Raw genomic sequence first — 20825 nt, forward strand, 5'->3', positions numbered from 1 at the left:
TATGTTGCAGAATAAAGAAAGGAAGTGCTTCTCTGTGTGGCTTCAGCTGTATTTTTAGTGGTGAAGACTGATAGCACAATGTTCCTGTTCCTATCCTTTGTTTGGGAAAATGGAAAATTACACTATCAGGAATAACAGGAAGCATGTCTACACTTGGGTGAAAACTTGAAATGGTTTGTGTTTAGCAAAACGGTATCCAATTATTTTTCTGTACTTGGAGGCATATGACTGAGGCGCGTTTGCAAACTGCAGGCTTCATATTTTGTTCTTTTATGGAGCGTGGGTTCACCCAGCTCCATGCCTCCATGCAGGTCAGCTTTGAGGGCCCTGTTTATAGCTGTTCTCCAAATATCTCCAGTGACAATTTTGCCCTTACTTTTATGTTCTACCTTTCCTAACTGTTCTCATGGATCATGCAGAAGTGCCACATTGATGCATATTTGTTCATCTCCAGTCAGGACTATGATAAAGCCCCCCCACTTATTATTAAAAACAAAAACCTTGCCCTAATGAAGGTTAAGCAGATATGTTATTGTGCCTCTGGCTATTCTGCAGTATATAAAGCATATCAGTGAAGCATTAGAGCCAGCTGTTGATTAACCTGATAGACCTGGATTTGACCATCTGTAACTGTGATCTGTTTGTTGAGGCAGTTTGGAAATAGGCAGTGTCTACCCATGTTAGGTTGTCGAAGAACTCCAGGTTCTGCAAGTAAGGGCTCAGTTTGCCACTTTGTTCAGCGCTGACTTCAGTAAATCAGTACAAAGTTCTGCCTCTTGTTCCTCCAGGGTGCGTTCCCTACCCCATTTCCCTCGGGCATGGTTTGGATCTGTTCTGGTGTTACCTAAGCAAAGTGTGTATTAAATGGTGGAGGTGTCAAACTAACGTGACAGAACGGGGTGCTGGGGACCTGTTTTGCATTCAGGCTTCCTAGAGATACTCAATCCTAAGGTTAGAGGATGAGTTGACAAAATAAAAAGGAGTTGCACTTAAACAAATGGGGTAAGGGTTGAACTTTGCTTCTGTTACACTTTATTATTTTTATAATAGGCTTTTTTTCTGTTAAATCCTTTCTTCGTTTCTTCCTGCCACTCATAACAGAGCTGCCAACTCTACAGTCTCTCCCCTCTATGAAAGCTTAATGTTACCTAAATTTTACAAATATAACGAAATCAAAACCTGCATAATGTGAGCACTTTTTGAGAAGTGCCTTTAAATGTTTGTTTTTGCTTCCTTTTTGCTTTTCATTTGTTCCCTACCATGGCACTGTACTGTCACAGTGCCAGCAGTGCAGTGCAGTGCAGTTTGCTTTCTTGAGCCCTTTAGTGGCCCCAACCTGGAGATAAACAGCATGAGTGAGTGGGAGCCGCTTACAGGGCAGTCATGGAATGCCAGGGACACCTCCCTTTCTTCAAGATACACTTAAGTTCTCTTCACAGCACTTTAAACATGAGAGACAAATAATTTTAATCAACAGGCCAATCCTTGCTTTTATCCCCTTAGTCTCAATTCCTTCCTTTTATTATTAGCCAAAACAAAAAAGGGACAAGGTGGGATGTTGTAGCAGATTTGTTCAACTTACATTTTCCTGTCAGTGAACTTGCAGAGTTGCCAAACTGCTTCCTTTACCTAAACTCTAGTTCTTTGGGTTGGTTTCTCCAGCCTGAGAAAAGCGAGGTGCAGACAGTCCTGTCTGCTCTTGGCAACAAGCAAGAGTCTCTTGGGTCTTTTAAGACTGAAAATCACTCAGAGAGGTGCCTAGGATTGTGCTTCTCCAGCTTAAAGCTGGACTAGACTAAGGAAAACAGACCTAGCTTAGATTTGTTCACTACACTGCATAATTAAGTTTTTATACATGGATTATATAAATGAGATAAGCAGTGATGAGTAGAGTCCATGCCTAGTTTCAATTCCTGACATAGCTTTTTATGCCTGATGTTTTCTCACATTTATGCCATTTTGCAGGCAACAACAGAGAGACCAAGCACCACGTGCTAAAAATGAGCTGAACTAGTGCTGAACTAGTTTTCAGTTGTCTCTCCCCTTTAAATTTGAGCTTACCTCTGCACTCTTTCCTCCAGTCTTCATATGGCCTAGCGTGAGTTTACTGTCATCACATATTGCCTTCACACCAGCAGCCTCAGGTCCCTGATCAATCTTTCTGGGCAGTGATAACACACTGTAAATTAGAGCTTTTCAGTTGCTGTGTAACACTTTTCTTTAATGGCTTCAGAACAATTTTGATGGTCAGTATGTGTAAAACTCCCCTTTCTAAGTGGCACCTGCAGGTCCTTGCAGCTCACTGTCGATTAGCCCTGTTAGGGAGAGAAGAAACATTTAATCTGTATCTCTCAAGGGAGGAAAAAAAAAAAGTATCCAGAGGTGGTTAAACATCACAATGAAGAAAGAAAAATGTTGCAAAGGAACAATGTTGAGAGGAGCAATACAATGTCTTTCTTACCAGTCTCATAATTAAATAGTCCTGACCTGGAGCTCAGACTGTTCAGGTACTGGAACTCAGATAACTCAGATGTGACACGGACAAAAAACAAAGGTTTTGGCCCACTTCTTTATCTGTAAATCAGTTCTTACTGTGCGTATCTAATGCATTTGGTGACAGAAATGCTTTAATTAACCATGATTTAAAGAAACATAGAGGGAACAAAACTTCAGTGCTTTTTTAGCCTTCGGATTCCTTTCTCAGATGTCTGTAGTAGTTATTAAGAGAATGTTTCTGTTCGGTTTTGATGGCTGATCAAGATGATGACGGCTAAGAGATTGAGCTCAGGTTGCTTTTCAAGAGCCTTACAATATGCTTATGATCCAATTCTTTTTAAGATCCTACAGAATTATGCCCTCATGGTAGAATCAAATGTTAAATCCAAATGTTAGTGGATTTTGGAAACAAAGGAGTAGAATTCTAAGGCACATGATGAGGAATGTCCAAAAGGGTGGTGAAAAGATTCCCCAGATGCTGTTTTGGAGCAGGATTTGTTAAAAACACTCCCAAGTACCTCAAAGCTTTTTCAGCCTGGTGTTCTGGAGCCACCTTCTGTCTGCTTAATAATATTACACTACAAGTTTAATTGCTTTGTGTTGTTATACATCAGATCTCCTGTTTATATTCTTTTTTTTAATTATTATTAAAGGCAACAACAGTAGACTAAGGCACCTTCCTGCGCAGCTTTGTAGGCTGTAGACCCCCAGTCTATCACAGTTACACTGTCTCACCAGGGCAACTCAACTTGGAAACCTGTCAGCAGGCTTTTTGAGCTCATTGTTTCTTTCCTGTGCTCTGGACTAAATTGATGGGGAGAAGCAAACCTGACTAACAGAAATTTAGGGCTTTTGATGTAGAAAGATATCCTGAAGTCCATCTCCTCTGTGGCAGCTACGATCTTACTTCAGTAACGCTGCAGTGGTTTTATATTATTTAGAAACTCACCTCTTAGGAGTTCAGCTGAGGATCCAGGGTGTAATGTCGTGATGCTGTGGGTTCTCTCCACAGACAGTACTACTGGTATGACGAGCGGGGGAAGAAGATCAAATGCACTGCTCCGCAGTACGTCGACTTCGTCATGAGCTCAGTGCAGAAACTCGTGACAGATGAGGACGTCTTTCCAACAAAATATGGTATGCTTGCCTTTGGACTGCTGCTTCATATGGCTCTTTGTAGATGCAAAAAAAGTAAGGTGAAAGTTGACATTCAGCTTATATATTAATACCAGGCAGCTTTCACAGTATATTTTTAAGGGGTTATTTTACTTTGGGTTCGTTCCCGCAGTGTCAAAGAATTACACTCCTGGCATACAAATTGGGATGAAGATCTCCCAATCCTTGGCTCATGTTTTACCACTGGTACATCTTTTTCTTCCAGGAAGCAGCCTGTGTTCAGAGAGAACAGTCGCTATGTGGGTATTAAACACAGCACGTTGCCAGTAAAATGTAACCTTGTTATTACCATTTCTTTTAGAACCCTGATGCATTAAGTGGGAAATAAATTGCATTGCCAACAGCATCGCTCCTCTTCCCTGCCTAACGGGGCTTTTTTTTCCTCAGATTGTTTAGTCTCCATTCCCCTCCAAAGATTAAATAAGAACAAGATTTTTCAGGACTGAAAAACAACAGAAAAGTAATTTTCAGTCAAATTTGTATCTTTCAAGACAGCATTCCCTTCAATTAAAGGAAAAAAGGCTGATACCTGTGGAGCAGAAGTAACTGTAGATAGGCTTAATCAGGAAAAAAAGTAGTTGGCTTCTTAAATCTCTTTACTAGGTATCTGGGGAGCTAGGATATTACAATATTTTTGTAATGGCATTTACTTAGAAAAAAGGCAGTGCCTAATAAGCTAGCAGGAGATAGGGCTGTTATTTTGGTGGGTTTTAATATGCTAATTCAAAAGAGCAATGAGGGCCTTTCGTCTAAGTGATCTGTCAGTATGGCCAAGACACACTATAGACCAGTAACTTCTTACTGTCCATCGTGCACAGAATGGCTGCTTTCTGTTTTTCTTCTTGCCTCAGTTTCACTGTCAGCATCACAAGCAGTAGTTGTCCAGTGTCTTCTACAGTGAGGGCACAGTACTGCTCCAGCAATCCTAATTCAGACTGCACTGATAGAAGGCATCTGGTAGCCTTCCGTTACTTTTCTATCTGACAGCATTTCAATAATGAAATAAGGGAGGTCTGCCATGTACCTTAGCATCCATTTCATGATCTGTGACTACCAGATATACTAATGTGTTTCCAGCAGAAAAATATGCTACTCCTGAACAAATTATCTAAAACCCCTGAATAATCTCTCGTTATTTCTTACAGTAACAAAAAATGTTGTGTTTTAAAGACATTACATTTTCTTCCTGATTTTTAACCTTACGGTTTAAAGTCACAGAATATAGAATCACAGTCTTAACTGTAAATGAAAATGCTTCAAACCGTACCTCTTTAAGGTGAGCTAGTTGTGCTTACCCAGTTTTGCCAGAATAAACGCTGCTGTGGGACTCGAGGTGACCGGCTGGAACTGCTATGGTGTTTCTGTCTTCCTTTCAGGCAAAGAATTTCCAAACTCGTTTGAGTCCTTAGTGAAGAAGATCTGCAAGTACCTGTTCCACGTGCTGGCCCATATCTACTCCTCACACTTTAAGGAGACTTTGGCACTGGAGCTGCACGGACACTTAAACACGCTCTACACACATTTTATCCTATTCATCAGGGAGTTCAACCTGGTGGACCTTAAAGAGACCACCGTCATGGACGACCTCACAGAGGTCCTCTGCAGCAGCAGCGGGAGCAGCAGTAATGGGAGCGGCAACGGGAGCAGCAACAGCGCAGGAGCACAGAACCACGTGAAAGAGAGATGAGCCCTCCTCCAGGATCAAAACTAACATTAAAAACAATATTATATATTATGTGTGTATGTGTATGTATATGTTCAGATATACATACAGGCATATACAGCTATGAAAGCTGAAAGAAATTATGCTGCCACCACAGGACGTGTAGTCATACGGGACTGTATGGAGCTTTGGTTTAATGCGCCACCTGGCGAGAAGTTGCACCAATTTTTATTTTATTTTCTGTCCACTCCTCCTTTTACCTATTCAGGTGGATGGTGAGTGCTGTTTTTAGAGGAGAGCCAAGCCTGAGAGTGGGGCCACTCTTATTTCTTTGTTTTGTTTTGGTTGTTTTGGTTTTTCTTTCTTTGGTCTTGAGTGCAAGCCCTCCATCTTCTGAGGATGGTTGTCTTGCCATTTTAAAAATACCTATTATATTATAAGAAGTGACTTTTACTTTGAAGTGGCTTAAAATGCAGATTTGTTTGGGTTTTTTGGGGGGCGGGGTGGTTTTCTGGTTTGGTTTTACATAGACTGCCCCTGACCCCTGCCGAAAGCTTCCCAGTTGAGTGCATCTTGCCCTTTGCTAGCTTGGAATGGGAAGAAACTCCTGGCTTGACTAGAGCAGCAACTAGGGGCTTGCTACGTGTTGAGAGTGGGCATGATTCTCCAGTTGTTACATCTACTCGGTCACAACATGCGAATGTGCAAGAGGATCCACAAGCCTTTCTGCTTATTGCTCCTACAACATATATGCTCTCTCCCCTGCTCCCTCCGTCTCCTCTTTTTATTTATAAAGATGTGCCTGGGAAAAGAGAAAGATCACTGGTCTAAAACCAATGTGCAAGAGCCACCACCACGTGTTTCCCATTGAATGGAGGCCCGGGGAGGGAGGAGAAGGGCACATTGAGTCCGTCACTGCCTGTGCTAGAAAGATGGCTGTTGGCATAAAATTATATTGTTGGCTTATTTTAGTTCATCTGTTCTATAATAATAAAAACAAATCTATCAGCCATGAGCTTTGTTTTTGTGTTTGCAGCGCCACGAGTCACTGGAGTCTACCCCTAAAGCTTCCCTTTCACTACTGAATGCTCTTACCCCTGCTGTCAACCAGCTTTATAAACAGTTCTTTGTCTTTCACCCTGTAAGCTAGCATTTATCATCAATTTCTTGTCTATTTTTCTGGTACTGCTAGGAGTGCCTCCAGGTAAACTTGCAGACTCCAAGGGTAAGCAACACACAGAAGGAAACAACTTTCCTGTTAGTACACACTTTCAAGTTCTTGATCTCTAGGCATGCTCCTGGATAATTTGCAGCAAATACAGCATCACAGTATGTGCATCAATAACATTACTCTCTCATTTCCTCTGAATTTCCAGTTGGTAAAAAGCCAGATTTGGCTTGCGATTGCACTTCTACCAAATTTGTACCAAAACAGTCTTTGTGAATTGTTTGTTAACACTTTTAAGCTATTTACATCATTAGTAACTGACATGGCACAAATTCCAGAAAGACTACCTGAACAAGTTCTTTAACTGCATTAGAAGTCAGTAAGAAAGGGGAGATGGAGAGAAAGCACAAGAGCAATGAGAACAGTTTCGTAGAGGAAAGACAAGAAAAAGCACAAGCAAGCAAGGAGGCAGAAAAAAAGCACAAGAAAACAATGGTTAAGTAATACAGAACAGCAACCACAGGTAAAGGAAGAAAAAAAGCTTAGATGAGAATAAATGGAAGAAGCTATAGACATGAGGGGAAAATAAGAGCAAAAAGACATGAGCACAAGGAAAGGAAGGTAGAAAAGCAAGTAAGAGAAAACAACCTTTGTCAGCCCAGGTGTCACATTTCATTTGCACGCACTGTGGTACTCTGTCAATCAGCAGGCAGGTGTGCTGCTGTCCTGCTGACCTGCTCACTCAGATGCTGTTAACAGCCTGAGTGCAGTCTTTCCTCACCACATCCTTCTGCTACTGCCACCACATCCCGATGAAAAGTCCCATTCTCTCTTCATTGAATTCTTCAAGGTCTGAGCCTTCCTATAACAACTCCCACAATAATGTCTGAAGGGAAAAAATTGTCTTGAGTTGTTTTATCAGAAGTGAGCAGAAGCTATCAGAACAACATTTGTAAGGCCCCTGTACTGCCTGCAGTGACAGCAGGCAGTAGTGATAAAGGTAAGAAAGAAACAGTGAGTACAACAACCCAAACCCAACTATACCTGGTAATTATCTACTTGTGAAAAGGCACTTGCAGTCTTAAAGAAGGGCAATTAGAAATGAAGCACATCTAGGAAAGGTTGCGTTGAACAAGAGGCAGTTAACTCTAAACCAATTTAGCTTCATGTTGTGAACTGAAACTTAAGAGTCATAATTACCAAATTGGTAATTGCCATACCTTACCCTTCCATAGGAAGGGCTGACAGCACCTAGTATGCCAGGAGCCCGTGCCTTGACACAGAGCTGCAAACCACTGAATCAGCTACCAGGAAAACAGTGAAGTGCCACACTACATCTAGAAAAGCCAGGTGTAGCTCATGGCAGCTGTCCTGAGTTTAATCTGCAGACATTTTACATTTGTGAAGTACAGAAGCTTCATCTAGGGCAGTAATTTTTTTAATATATTTTACAACCATCTTATGGCAAAACAAATAATCTGACTTCAGTGTGGCTCACCCTGCTGATTTTAACAGTAGCAATAAGGACAAACACCAAAATAAGTAAGTGCCACCACTAACATTCTTCTTGCCAGGAGTAAACATTACTGTAAAGATGAACCTCGAAGTGTCTACACACATTTCAGGGGTTACTGAATTACACTGTAATAATGTAATGGTAAAGAATTGTCATGAAGTCCTCAAACTCAACGCTGGGCGATGCCACTGAAGCTTACCAGTGACAGCCTATGCCCACAGCAGTTAACCAAGCAGCCAAACTGAATACAAGAACTGAGCCCACATCCCTTCACATCTAAAGGAGGGCATTAGGTCTCAACAAAAAACTGTCCCATAACTGTTTTAAGGAAGGGTGCTTCATAAATTGATCAAAGTGCTGCTGAAACAACAGAGCCACCTCATTATTCCAAGTTCAAACCATCTTCCCCTAAAGATCAATTAAGTGCTATGCTATTATTGCATGCTGCTACATAAAACAAGAAACAAACAAAAACCTGAGCTATCGCCCCCGCACAGATGCCTTTTGAAGGCCTTGCCTCATTAGACCAAATCCCAGCTTTCCACTTGCCGCTGCAGAACCCCTAACAAATCTCCAAGTCCAGAATGACGCCAACGTGAGCTCAAAGCATCGCGGACTAAAGGTGTTCTTTTAAAAGTAGTCCCACATACGTTCTGTGGGGTTACACTCCCCGACCAGCTTTGTGCCCACTCCACAAAGTCCAAGAAGTGGCAAGACAAACTCCATCAGGCATCATCTACTTCAGCCCAATAAAGACATCTCTACTTCCTTCTTTCTTGCCTGAGAATTGCAGTAAGTTACCAAGGCAGAAATCCCACAGAGCAATCTCATTTTATATACGAGCAACAGCCTTCTAGCCATGTATGTTAAGAGAAGTCAATCTTGTTTCTTATGGGACACTTTTCTGATGAGCATAAGCAGAGAGAGACACTCTGGCACTGAGGTACCCTCACTGCCAGCCAAACGTGCTCACACTGAAGTGCAGCTGGAACTGCCCAAGGGTTTGAAAGGGCATGCTGTCAGGTAATTATTTGCTCCTGCACAGTAGCTGAAGACTAAAATAAACAAGTAATCCCATAGAAGAACAAGCCAGCTTTGTGAGAGCTTACCAAGTATGCTGGTCTTACACAAACGTGCTTCATCAAAAAGCCCTCACTCATGCCTGCCCTCTTCTAGCTTGCCCTAGCCAATCCTCGGTTCTCCATTAACAGAACAATTAGAAGCCAGAAATACTCTTCCACTATCAAACTGAGGACAGAGAAATAGGCTGTCTTATTCTGCCCAAACTATGCAAGAATCATTTGTGAATATCATTTGTGAACGGCAACACCAGCATGAAGCTGCTCCTAATGCCCAGGTCCTACAGCACTTATGGCTGCACAGCACACAGCAGCTGTGCTGCTGCAGCCCAAATACTGGGCCAGTACCTGGGGAGTTTCAAGACAGATCTGGTATCTTTACCTGATACTGATGTAGGCAGTACAAACAAATCCTGACATACCAGATGGAACTGCTGAAATGACATTAACAAGACACCAAGCAGCAGGCAAAGCCCCCTAATGGGGGTCTCCATTCTCTTCACAGACGGCAGCAGAACCACTCAGGCTGCGACAAGTACAGTTGGGCTTCTCAGAGTGATGTCAGCACGTGGTTCTGAGAAAACAGAAACTGTGTGGCTGAGCACCCAGACTGGAAGTTCTCTCATCTCTTTCAGACAGCCTTTTCTGGCTCTGAGCTAGAGAGGACCTAGAATTGAACCTGGCATCAGGAGTATTCTATCCTTACTTCTCCACTGATGTTTTACTGTCTGCTAATTCTTTTCATTCTATCTATGAGAAAGTCATTAAAATGCCCTGAGCTACTTTCCTGTACACAAGCTCGGGCAGCTAACATTCTCTCACAAAGTAGTGCGAGGTCCCTAACATAAAACTCTTTTTTCTGGTCCCCAGATAACTCAAAAGAACAAGTACAAAGCACGTGGGCTTGGCAGCCTTTCTGCTCAGCAGCTCAGATGAGAAGACCATAGAATCACAGAATCGTTAAGGTTGGAAAAGACCACACAGATCACCTAGTCCAACTGTCAGCCCATCACCACTGTGCCCACTGAGCCGTGTCCAACCACATCTGACAAAGCACTTGGGCTGCTGTGAAAAACCACTCCTTCACCTGACGTTAGGAAGGCTTAAAAGACATGTGTCCAAAGCAAGTACTGCCCTTAGGGACTGCAAAAGGAAACCCAAACAGGGAAAACAAACCAGCCTTCTAATCACCACAGGGATGCAAACAAACAGTTCAGGGATCTCCCAGCAGGGCAGATACGCAGCTACTTACAGAGGACAATCCAGAACAGAAGCAGAAACTGATACCAAAAAATCCACGTTTATTACATTTACGTGAAATCTATACAAAATCCTTAATATAAAGAATCACTGTTCTTTTCAAGCAGGCTTAGTGACATTCAATAATTACAGAAAGTAGATTTGAATCCTTGTGGCTACAAAAGCTGTCTTAGGAAGAGTGAAAATCAGAAGCAGAAGACAAATTGTGCCTGAAGATCAGCTATACCCGCTAGAGCAGAACAGCAAAAATTAAGGACATTTTCAAGAGAGCACAAATAACAACAGTGAATATTTAAATAGTCTTACTGGTTTAAAAATGGTTTCAAACTAGCACAGATTAAATCTATGGAACAGGTGTTGTACTGTGACCAGAGCATCAAGGTCCCAGCATTCGAGAAGGACCGCTGCTAGGGCAGGTAGTTCCTTGCATGCCTTCAAATGAGTTGAGCACCAAGAGCTCAGTGAATACTACCATTCATCATTGCAAACTCACTCATTTTTATACCAGCAGCGCTCTCAGCCTGCAGAACTGCAAAGAACCAATACTTACTTCAACTGCCCTATTGCCCTAGTCAACCTGTCCTATTTACCAACAGTGGTGAGGTGCTGGAACAGGCTGCCCACAGAGGTTGTGGTTGCTCTGTCCTTGGAGGTGTTCAAGGCCAGGTAGGACGGGGCCCTGGGCAGCCTGGTCTAGTATTAGAGATGTGGAAGTTGGTGGCCCAGCCTGCGGCAGGGGGGTTGCAGCTTGGTGATCCTTGAGGTCCCTTCCAACCCAAGTCTTTCTACAATTCTATGATTGCGCCAACTGGCCCAACAGGACACAAGCAAGTTCCTCATCTCACACCCAGAAAGATGACGTTCAGAAGTAGGTAAGAGGAAAAGCAGTCAGGCACTGCAGACAGACACTGGTAGGCATCCTGCTGCCAAACAACCAAAAGAAGCCAAATGCTTGGGAAGAATGGGATGTGTCATTCTACACTACCAAGTGAAAGAAAGCCAGGGCAGCAATTCCCAACTGGACAGATTCAGCTCCTTCCACAGGAGATTTTCCACTACAGACTATTTGAATTCAGGGCTTAAGCCAAATTAGCTCCAGCTCGCACAAAGCTCAGCACTGCAGCACCACACACGGTGCCACCTGAATGTCTAATAACATTCAGTCCCTTGCAACAGTAAACCCCTCTGCAACAGCTGCTCAGCACAGAGAAACAGCGTGTTTGTATCGCCTGCCCAGAGCCACAAATTCCCCCTGCTCACTCACTCACAGGCTGCAGGGCAAAAGGCACAGTTATGACACGTCATGGGAAAGACTGGGAGATACTCAGGGAATGAGCCATAGCTGCCCTGCTTCACACCCAGCAGCGCTCAGCCAGAACCTCCCTGCTGAGCAGCTCCGGGCTGCCCGGCTAAAGGACTGTGCTGTGTGTGTGTGCAGAAGGCAGCTCGATAGGAGAGTTCTGCAGGGCAGCACAAGAACACAGGCTGAGATGGGCTGCAGCTTGGCTCTGTCGCTCACCACCTTGCTGAACCACTCGTGCTCGCAGGAGCCCTCAGGGCTGGGCAGGATCTGAGTGTGGCTTCTTCAGGCTCCACCTGACTAAGGGGTGTTTGACACCTGCACAAACCTGGCCTTGCTGCACTGATGTCCACAGACCACTGAGCAGAACAGATACCTGGAATCATCTTTCTCCTGCCCGCATTGAGCCTCTGGGCTGAATTCAGTTCAAGGTTGCTAATCTCGTTACTAAGTTAATATGGTGGTGTAACCACTGCTTAAATGTGAAAGCAGGACAAACACTGATCCATTCAGGAATTCTGATTGGATTAGAAGCACTCCACATTTCATTATGAACTCCCTGATGGAGGAAAAAGTGAAACTACAGTTGGAGGAGAGAGATTAAAACACCACTTACAACAGTTTAATTAACTGTTATTATTGGATTCACATTCATTTATGATCAGGCGCTCCTCAAATAAATAGCTCGGGTTCTTTCTAAGAGCACTATTTCATTTTGCTGGTGAATGGCTTCTGGTCCATGACATGAAAACACAGGCTTTCTTTAAAGCCAGGTGTTCATAATGAAGTAAGCTTAGGCAAGCACTCCATCTGCTCCTCTCCTTTTTCTCTGCCCACTGAGCAGTTGAGCTGTCAGCTGGTTTCACACAAACCTGGAAGACAGGGTCTGAAAGCAATTCAAAGGGCCTTAGCTGGCCCGTGCCTAGGTCACTAAATCAAGTCCCCACATGCCAGCAATATTAAAAGTAAGACTAAAAGCTACAGAGAGTTGGTCAAACTTAAAACTGCTGCACTTAAACTAAAATTTTCTTACATTTTTCACTCCTTTTTACAGCAGTGTAAAATGCGCATGGACTACCATCGTACAAGCTGAGCTGAGGGGTTTAAAGCAAGCCCACTTTCATCTACAAGACTCTTCAATTTCAATCTCAGAAGGGAATACAACAAGTCACAGCCCTTCACTCCCATACTACACAAACCACAAAACCAATCCCCATGAGCCCTGTGATTGTAACACCAGCGAGGAGCTTTTCCCTGAGCAACACCATTTTGCTCCCTTCTTGAAGCTGACAGCTAAGTCAGGAAAACCCAAGTGCTCTCCCTGGGACTGTGTGATAATCCAGCAGCTGTGTCAGCTCCCGTGCTCTGAACCTGTCTGAGCACACAAGAGAGCAAAGGGAAAGGACAAAGGCAGAAGTGAAACCTGGAGCCAAAATTATTGTTCATTCAGAGTCAGATCTAAAACTTAAGCCAGCGAGGCCAATGACCCTATGCAGACAGCCATCAGCTGAAGCAACAACGAGATGCTGCAGAGTCTGTCTCTCTTAAAAAGTTCTCTTTCAATGACTCACTGCCACTTGACCAACTCAATCTATCCAGTCTTTTCTAATTGTTCCGGTTTAAGTTGGGATAGGGTCAACTTTCTTCACAGTACCTGGTATGATGCTATGTTTTGGCTTAAGGAGAAAAATTACTGATCATACAGTGAAGCTTTGGTTACTGCAGGGCAGCACTGAGCCAAGGACATCCCAGCTTCTTGCACTGCCCTGCCCGTGAGGGGGCTGCAGCTGCACGAGAAGCCAGGAGGGGAGAGCACTGGGACAGCTGACCTAAACTGTCCAAAGGGACGTCCCACACCACATGATAGCGTAAATTCTATAAATGCTGGGGAAAGCTGACTGGAAGGCTGCCACTGCTCTGGGATTGGCTGGGCATCGGTCACCGGGTGGGCAACGTGTGAGTTCCACCTCTTTTTTTTCCTGATTCTCTTCCCCATCTCACTGGGGAGGGGAGAAGGAGCGAGTGTCTGAGTAGTGCTTTGCTGCCTGCTGAGTTAAATTGCGACAGTAAGTGGATAAATCACAGATATTATTGGCCATTTTCTAAACATCAAGTGGTACAAGAAACAATTCCTCCTTCCCGCAACCTTGTTCTGTGTCTGGGTTGCCAGAACGATACCATTTGGGCAATAGCTGTCATAGCAGCCTATACAATAGCTATGGGAAGGCCTGCACTGCTCCTTCCTCTGAGTGCTCACACGTCCAGCAGGGCATATACAGCCTGCAGGCACCCCACCACGGAACGCCCTAATGCTGGCCACCCTGCTGCCTACACAAAGCTCCACGCTCCGCAGGAAACACGTGGCAGCAGCACACAGCAGGGCAGGCACCAGTGCAATGGAAGCGTATCAGCACACTACCTCAATCCACGCACAGGATCGTTCCTCTCAGGGCACCCCTGAGGCAGCAGCAAGGCAGGCAGCGCTGTCCCACACAGCGTATTTCAGCACCTGCAAATCAGTGGGTGAGAGCAGCAGATCCAGCAGAGTGCGTCAGCAGCACGTCAGCCTGGAGCTGGGCCAGCTGTGGCTGCGCAACCACATCCCACAGTCAGCTTTTGGCAGCTATGGGGGATGCTGCAGGCTGCCTGCTGCAGGGCTTACCGGGCTCCACACCACCAAAAGCTCAGCTTCTCCATATCACTACACTCAGCAGCAGGGAAAAGAGAGGTTTTACAATATTGATTATTTGGAGAACAGAAGCATCCAGGGGACCCAGCCACGCACCTATTCTCAGTGTAAGTGGCAATAATATGCCGGCAATAAAAAGCCAGCATAAGATGGCCAAAAGCACCAAGATTAACAGCTTCAGAAGAGCAAAAGAGACCTCAGCTCTCCTAGAAGCCTCCTCATTCAGCTGCACCCGAGGACTCTGAAGTTTCACATAAGGAAGAACACAGCCACCGCAGACATCACCCTTACAAATAAACGTACAAACACACCAGCACTCTGCTAGCAGCAGCACATCAGGCACATCCCTTCTGAGAGGCAGCTCCATCCCTGCAGCCAGATCCGCTCCACAACCCCAGAGATCCTGGCAACCCCAATTTGAGGCGTTGAGGGCAGCTCCAAGCTTTCCTCCTGCTGCCAGACCTGGCTGAGGTGCACAGAGCAGCATTTGCCCAGTCAACAGCTGCTGAGTCATTCTTTGTAAATAAATGCTAAGTAGGAAATACAGATAACGCAGGAAGGCAGATAAAGGGCGCTGCAGTGCCACCTCTACAGGTCACCCTCCTGACCCAGGAGACAGGACCTTGGGTGGAATACACAGCTATAGATATATAGTTGATAAATAAACACAAGAAAATACACACATGGAATCTCACGCAGTCGCAAACAGGTTCTATTTTGGCCACGTCCCACTGTTATCTCAGTGTGGCTGTGGCAACCATTTGGTCTCAAATTGAGCATCAGCTCCTCCCTCATCAGCACTGAGCTCAGTCCCTCGCAGCACCAAGCCCCAGCAAGCCAAACAGAAGCTAAGGACAGCCACAAGAAAGCAGCAGCACAGAACAGTGCCTGCTCTGAACGCATTCTTCATCCAGCCTCTGCATCAAGGGGCATGCTGAGACACTCCCTCAGTTGTTCCACCCAGGACTAGTACTGCCAGTGCTGAGAAATCCACCAGTACAAAGCTGGCTGCACAGTAAAGGATGAGCTATTCAGTCTCCCCTCCACAGGCTTATCAGTTTACATTTCAAGGCAAGGGCAGGGAAGGGAAGAGAGCAGTGCTACCTTGCCCTCAGATACCTGCTCTCATTTACCCCGTGTGAAGTACTGACAAAGCTGTCATCGATGCTGTGCTCCAAAACCCAATGGGTAAGGTTAACTGCTATCTGAATCTGCACTCTGGTTTCCTGCAGGAGAACAGAGCTCAGCAGTTTAACACCAGGACATCCGCAGCCACACACAACTGGGTGCAGCCCATCTCTCTGCAGACCCACGCCACAGCCTGAGTTCCCCCAGTGCAAGCCAAAGAACAGGATAAGCTCCAAGTACAACACATGGATGGCTCACACGGAGATGGCAACCCCAGGGACCCAAGCCACTACGTTTCAGACAAAAAGTCTGCTTTCTACTCCTCAGCTGCAACGAAGCAGGAATAGCTGAACACAGTTACCTACTGTTTGTACCATGCTTTTAATAGTGCTCCTCAAAGCCCTCTGCAAGGGAGGCTCACAGCAGAAAGAGCAGCAGGCACATACCACAGCACAGGAGCAGGGGCGGGTATTGGGACCACATTTCGGACCCAAAGTAAACAAACTCTCACTAGTTCGTGTCTATTTATGTTCTCATTGTGCAAATTAGTGCTAAAACTGAATGCTCCTGGGAGAGAGAAACATCCCCCCGCACTGGACCCATAAGTGATATGAAGGTTTCCATCAGGACTCCACATAAAAAACAATGCTAAAAAAAATGGCTTTCTGCATATCCTCAAAGCATCCCTAAATTACATAGCTCCAGTAAAACCCCCAATGCAACTATCAACTCTGCAACAAACTGCTTCCAAGCTTTGCTTCAGAGCGCAGAAATCACTGTTGCCCTATCCCATTTATATACATAGCAAGGCCTGACTGAGAGAACAGTCATGAACAGGATTACACCAAAATCTGATTTCAGTTAACTGCAGGGTGCACAGCCTGGTGTTGGGTCAGGAGGGCTTTTGTTTCAGCCTCATTTCATCCATGCTGGAGGCTGGCTGTACTTTATGAATGAAGATGTTCACAAAGGATTTATCCAGACGGAATAACTTTTCTAGAGCATATGAAACTTTACTGCAAGCACCGTTGCTTTTCCTGACACACTTCTGTCTGTTAGATCCGCAAGCACTCCCTACCTCATGGCCAGCCTCCTCCCTGGACCTGCTGTGAGCAGCATGGGGAAATGCTGCCTGCCAGTCCTGCTCATGTCTGAACAGGAGGTGATGCTCAGCAGAAGGGCAAGAGCCACAGCAGAGAGCAGGTGGGGGGAACGAGGAGAGGGGATCCAGAATCTCCCTCATCTCCCTGCAGGCACGTCAGGGACAGGTTGCCCTGTGAAGTTGCAAGCAGGGCTGGAACCAGCCAGCAGAAATCCCATCCAACCTCAACTACGCTTCTGCTATCCGCAGGCAGAGCCGTCTTCCCATGCAGTGTCCCGAACTGCAACAGCTGCAGAAACACCCTGACCGCACGCATACTCTTCCTACTGCTAGGGCTGCTGCTCAGAGACTGCTTCTTCCCTGACCTTGAAGCTGCGTTATCTGCCTTGGCTGCGAGGAGGCGATAATAGCTCCTGACAATAGCAAGAGTCAGCTCTGAGCCGGTGGAACAGGAAATCCCATTTCCCAGTCCCTTCAAAGCCTGCCAGCCCGCCTGGCACAGTTTCTCTCAGCAGCACTCAGCAAGATTACAGCACTAAAAATAACCCACACAATAAGTTGTGCATTAAGGAGAAGAAAGGACTCGCCCTCAGCGTGGGTTTCCCTTCCACTTGTGGCCTCCACTGTCCCCAGTCAGTTGAACTGCTCAGGTTTTGTTCTCCAAATTAAGCAGGAGCCTCAGCTGCTGAAGTGGCTTTAAATAAAATAAGGAGATTAAGGGGTACAACAAAGAGCTAAGACACTTACCAGTTTTTAAACAAGCATGCCCCTCCCCTCTCTGTTTTCTATAATAAGAAACTGTGAACTAAATCTGCTTCCTTACCAAAACAGCCCGCTCTTCTTCCAGGAGCTCGCATACAAACGTCAGTGTACAACAGAGCTGAAACGAAGCGAAGGTACACTACCAGTCCTGCAGACACTCTGTGCATGTGGGCATTCAGCTGCAGCATGGAAGGAAATCGCCGAGCCTGCTGGGTTAAAGGCACTGCCTGACCCAGCAGGAGGAAAGGCAGTGCCTCCTCCTAACTGCAGGTGCTGGAATTAGCACTACCTGGAGGCATTACACAAGTTCTGCTGTTCTAACAAATATGGCTCCTCACCCCTGACTAGCCCAAGCCACCAAAGCTCACCCACTTGTATCAGATCACTTTCACTAAAGCCAATCTGACTGGTGAGTAAATTCTTATGCGTCGCTTACAAATCTTAGACAATTTGCATTAATGCTGTCAAAAACAACCAGCTTCTTTCTCAGCCCCCAAACTGACTGCACGTTGACATGTGGCAATGAGAATCATCTCCACACCTCAGCAGCCTCAGCTGCTCATTTAATGCACGTATACACAATTCACTGCTTATACACACAGCATGTCATGTACTGGTTCAATTAATGACAGCTCAACTTCAGCACAAACACATTTTCACATATGCATTATCTAAACAAAATGCACATGCGAGCGTGTGCAGACAAATAGAAAATGCTGACCGGTGTCTTACACACTTTCTCTGTCTTCAATTTGTACTCTGGAAGCGGAATGTTGTGTACACAGGGAATATCTGAGATGGAGGTTAAGCACAGCCAGTATTTGAGGTACAAAGCCTGGGGGAGGGGAGCTCCAAGGAGAACAGGAGGCCTGAGAGGATCGGCAACACAGCAAAGCTCAGCTGTTGCAGGTCGGGCACAGGTGTTGCAGCTCAGGGCATCTCAGCAGATATCACCTGGTGCTGGGATTGGATGAGCTCCCAGCCGGCACCTGGCAGCATAGAGAAAGGGCAAAATCCTCTGCTGTGGCTACTGCCTGCCTTCTGATTCAAGCTACGCAATGGAAAAGGAGCTGTGGAAGGAAAGTTAAACGTAAACTCTCCTCATCCTAAAGAACAATCTCTCCTACGCACTGACAGCGATAAGAAAGCATCAAACAGCTGGAGACTGTAACAGAACAGAATCGGAGAATCATTAAGGCTGGAAAAGACCACCGAGATCATCCAGTTCAACCACCGACCCACTGTCACTGATCCTCTCCTTATCTGTACACAACTGTTTTCCTTCTACCATTTTTCAGAGCCAAAAAAGGCAGAATAAACACGGGTAGGCTGTAAGCGTGAGGTCCTGCCCTTTGCAGAAACCTCTATTCTTAGAGTACTTGGAGACCACAACAAGGAGCAGTGCAAAGGACCACGGTTACACACCGAGACCATCCCAGCACACGGCCATTCCCAGCAGCAGCTCCTTCCACACGCCGCCATGCCAGCTCCCAGCCTTACAGCACCCGCAGCGTTTGCTATCCCCTTCACTTTCAGGACAGCATCTTCCCCCTCGCCTCGCTTAGCAAATCAATAAATCCTCCCTGGAACCTGAGGGCTCGTCTTCCCCGTGCTGCGGCAGCAACGTGGAACCTTACAGAAGCGCCGAGCCTCCTCAGCCTCCCCACCTCAGTCCCATCGCCTACCCGCTCCGCGGACCGCCGCCACCCCTCGATCCGCCTCGCGCCCAACGGCCGCGCCGCGTGCCGCTCACTTCCCGCCGAGCGTGCGGGAAGCTGCGCCTCGAGAACTCGAAGCGGTTGGGAGCAGCGCCCCCTACAGGCAGCGCGAGGCGGGCGGCTCCGCCCCGATGCGGAACGCGGTGCAGCGCTACTTACCGGGCCCGGCGGCTCGTCCGACGGACACAAAGAGGACACGCCACAGCTCGTATCTTTACTGAATGAATTTATTGGTTTTTGAACTAAAGTTGCTCACAGTTATTTAACAAGGGATACATCAGATTTTTGTTGTCCATTTTAAACCATTAAATAACGTCAGTTTGTGTCTGTATATGTGTGTGTGCGCGCGTGTGTGTCTTCAAAGTACAAAATAGGAAGGATAACAAGAGGTATTGCTTTCATTTATTCTTATATCTTGTGTAAGTAATCCCCTTCCTGCTTGTACCACGTGGGTTTTGCTGATATAGGTATTTTTTAAATTACTATTATTATTTTGTATTGAAATCCCAGCCTTTCGTAGAGGTACAATGTAACAGAAGCATCAAAATCTATACACAAGGGAAGAGAAAAGAGGGAAAAGAAGGACGGGGGTGATGGGAGGGGAGCTCGGAGGAGAAGTAGAGAGAGGGCGGAGGCAGGAAAGACAACGAAAGCAAAAGAGACTAATTTACAGCAATGTCATGCAATTAAAACTGCCCCCCTCTCCTGCACCCTTGCCTCCCCCCCTCCCCAGCCATCACCCCCTGGTGTCTGACATGCACACAGCAATACGAGAGAAAAGGTTGGGAGTAGGGAAAATAAATAAATAAATAGAACGGAAACGTAAAATAAATCCCTCCCGTTTTGGGGGAATGGGGAAGCAGGGCCAAAGTCAAAGGTCTTTGCCCCAGTTGTGTCTTTAAAAATTCGCTTTAATCTTCAAACCTATGTACAAGTAAAACTGGTCCGAGAAGGGGAAAAATGATTAAAAAAACCAACGACGACAACAACAACCAAAAAGAACTCATACAACATTATCATTAAAAAAAAATAATAATAATCTTGCGATACAACATACACCCATAGGAACCCAACGAGCAGCAATCGAAGGTCATAAAAGAGCTGAACACTAATGCTAAGCCTACATTCTTAAAATCTCAGTCAAGAAGAACTTCTCACTGTGTTTTGTCTTCCAGGCGTAAAACCGTGTTTGTTTCTTTGTTTGCTTAACCTTTGAACTTGGGCCAGAATAAGTTACACTTGGTCACGTAACTCCTGAGGAGGAGGAAAAAAGGCGGCGATTCTTCTTTCTCAAAGTCACAAGATGAACACTTACGGGGGTGCTGTGTCTTTTTTCCCCCTCCTCCGCAAAATAAATAAGAATCAATGTTGTCTCTACACAGTTATTAAACAGAAGATATATCTAACAGCTTATTTTTTAAATATATATATATGTATATATAAATAACCAAGACCTAAGAACTGAAACGCAAAAAGAAAAAGGTCCCCATCCACCCAATCCCACCCTCCTCCCCTTCAAAAACAAACAAAACAAAACAAAACAACAAACCAAAACAAACCAAAACAAAAGAAAAACTAAAACTTTATAAAATATCTTGCAGTAATTTTTAAAGTTTACAGTAGCTTCGTGATTAAGTCTCCCATTGCCCTGACTCCACCTTGCCTTGCTCTAGATGAACTAAGTGCCAGTGATTTGCACACACACACACACAGGAAATAAAACCCAAGATAAGTCTCTTTTCTTCCTCTTCGTCTTCTATTTTTCTTT

At 45.3% G+C, this 20825-nt stretch overlaps 1 protein-coding gene and 1 long non-coding RNA gene across 5 annotated transcripts in view; one reads left to right on the forward strand and one right to left on the reverse strand.

Moving 5' to 3' along the window:
• MOB2 (MOB kinase activator 2) overlaps window positions 1-6345 on the forward strand; it is a 91283-nt gene extending 84938 nt beyond the window's left edge. For all 4 annotated transcript variants that reach the window (XM_019615413.2, XM_010711124.3, XM_019615412.2 and 1 more), the window contains exons 4-5: window positions 3509-3633; window positions 5049-6345. In XM_019615413.2, coding sequence (XP_019470958.1) covers window positions 3509-3633; window positions 5049-5359 — 436 coding nt within the window. In that variant the 3' untranslated portion in view covers window positions 5360-6345. The remainder of the gene's footprint in view (window positions 1-3508; window positions 3634-5048) is intronic.
• LOC109367694 lies at window positions 3579-20819 on the reverse strand. The gene is made up of 4 exons (XR_002115015.1): window positions 19025-20819; window positions 4968-5041; window positions 3766-3885; window positions 3579-3668 (listed from the first exon to the last, which is right to left on the reverse strand). It is a non-coding gene; the product is annotated as an uncharacterized LOC109367694 (long non-coding RNA).
• Between the last annotated feature and the right edge of the window lie 6 nt (window positions 20820-20825).

The sequence above is a fragment of the Meleagris gallopavo genome, chromosome 5 (assembly GCF_000146605.3).
Source record: "Meleagris gallopavo isolate NT-WF06-2002-E0010 breed Aviagen turkey brand Nicholas breeding stock chromosome 5, Turkey_5.1, whole genome shotgun sequence".
Taxonomy (NCBI): Eukaryota; Metazoa; Chordata; class Aves; order Galliformes; family Phasianidae; genus Meleagris; species Meleagris gallopavo.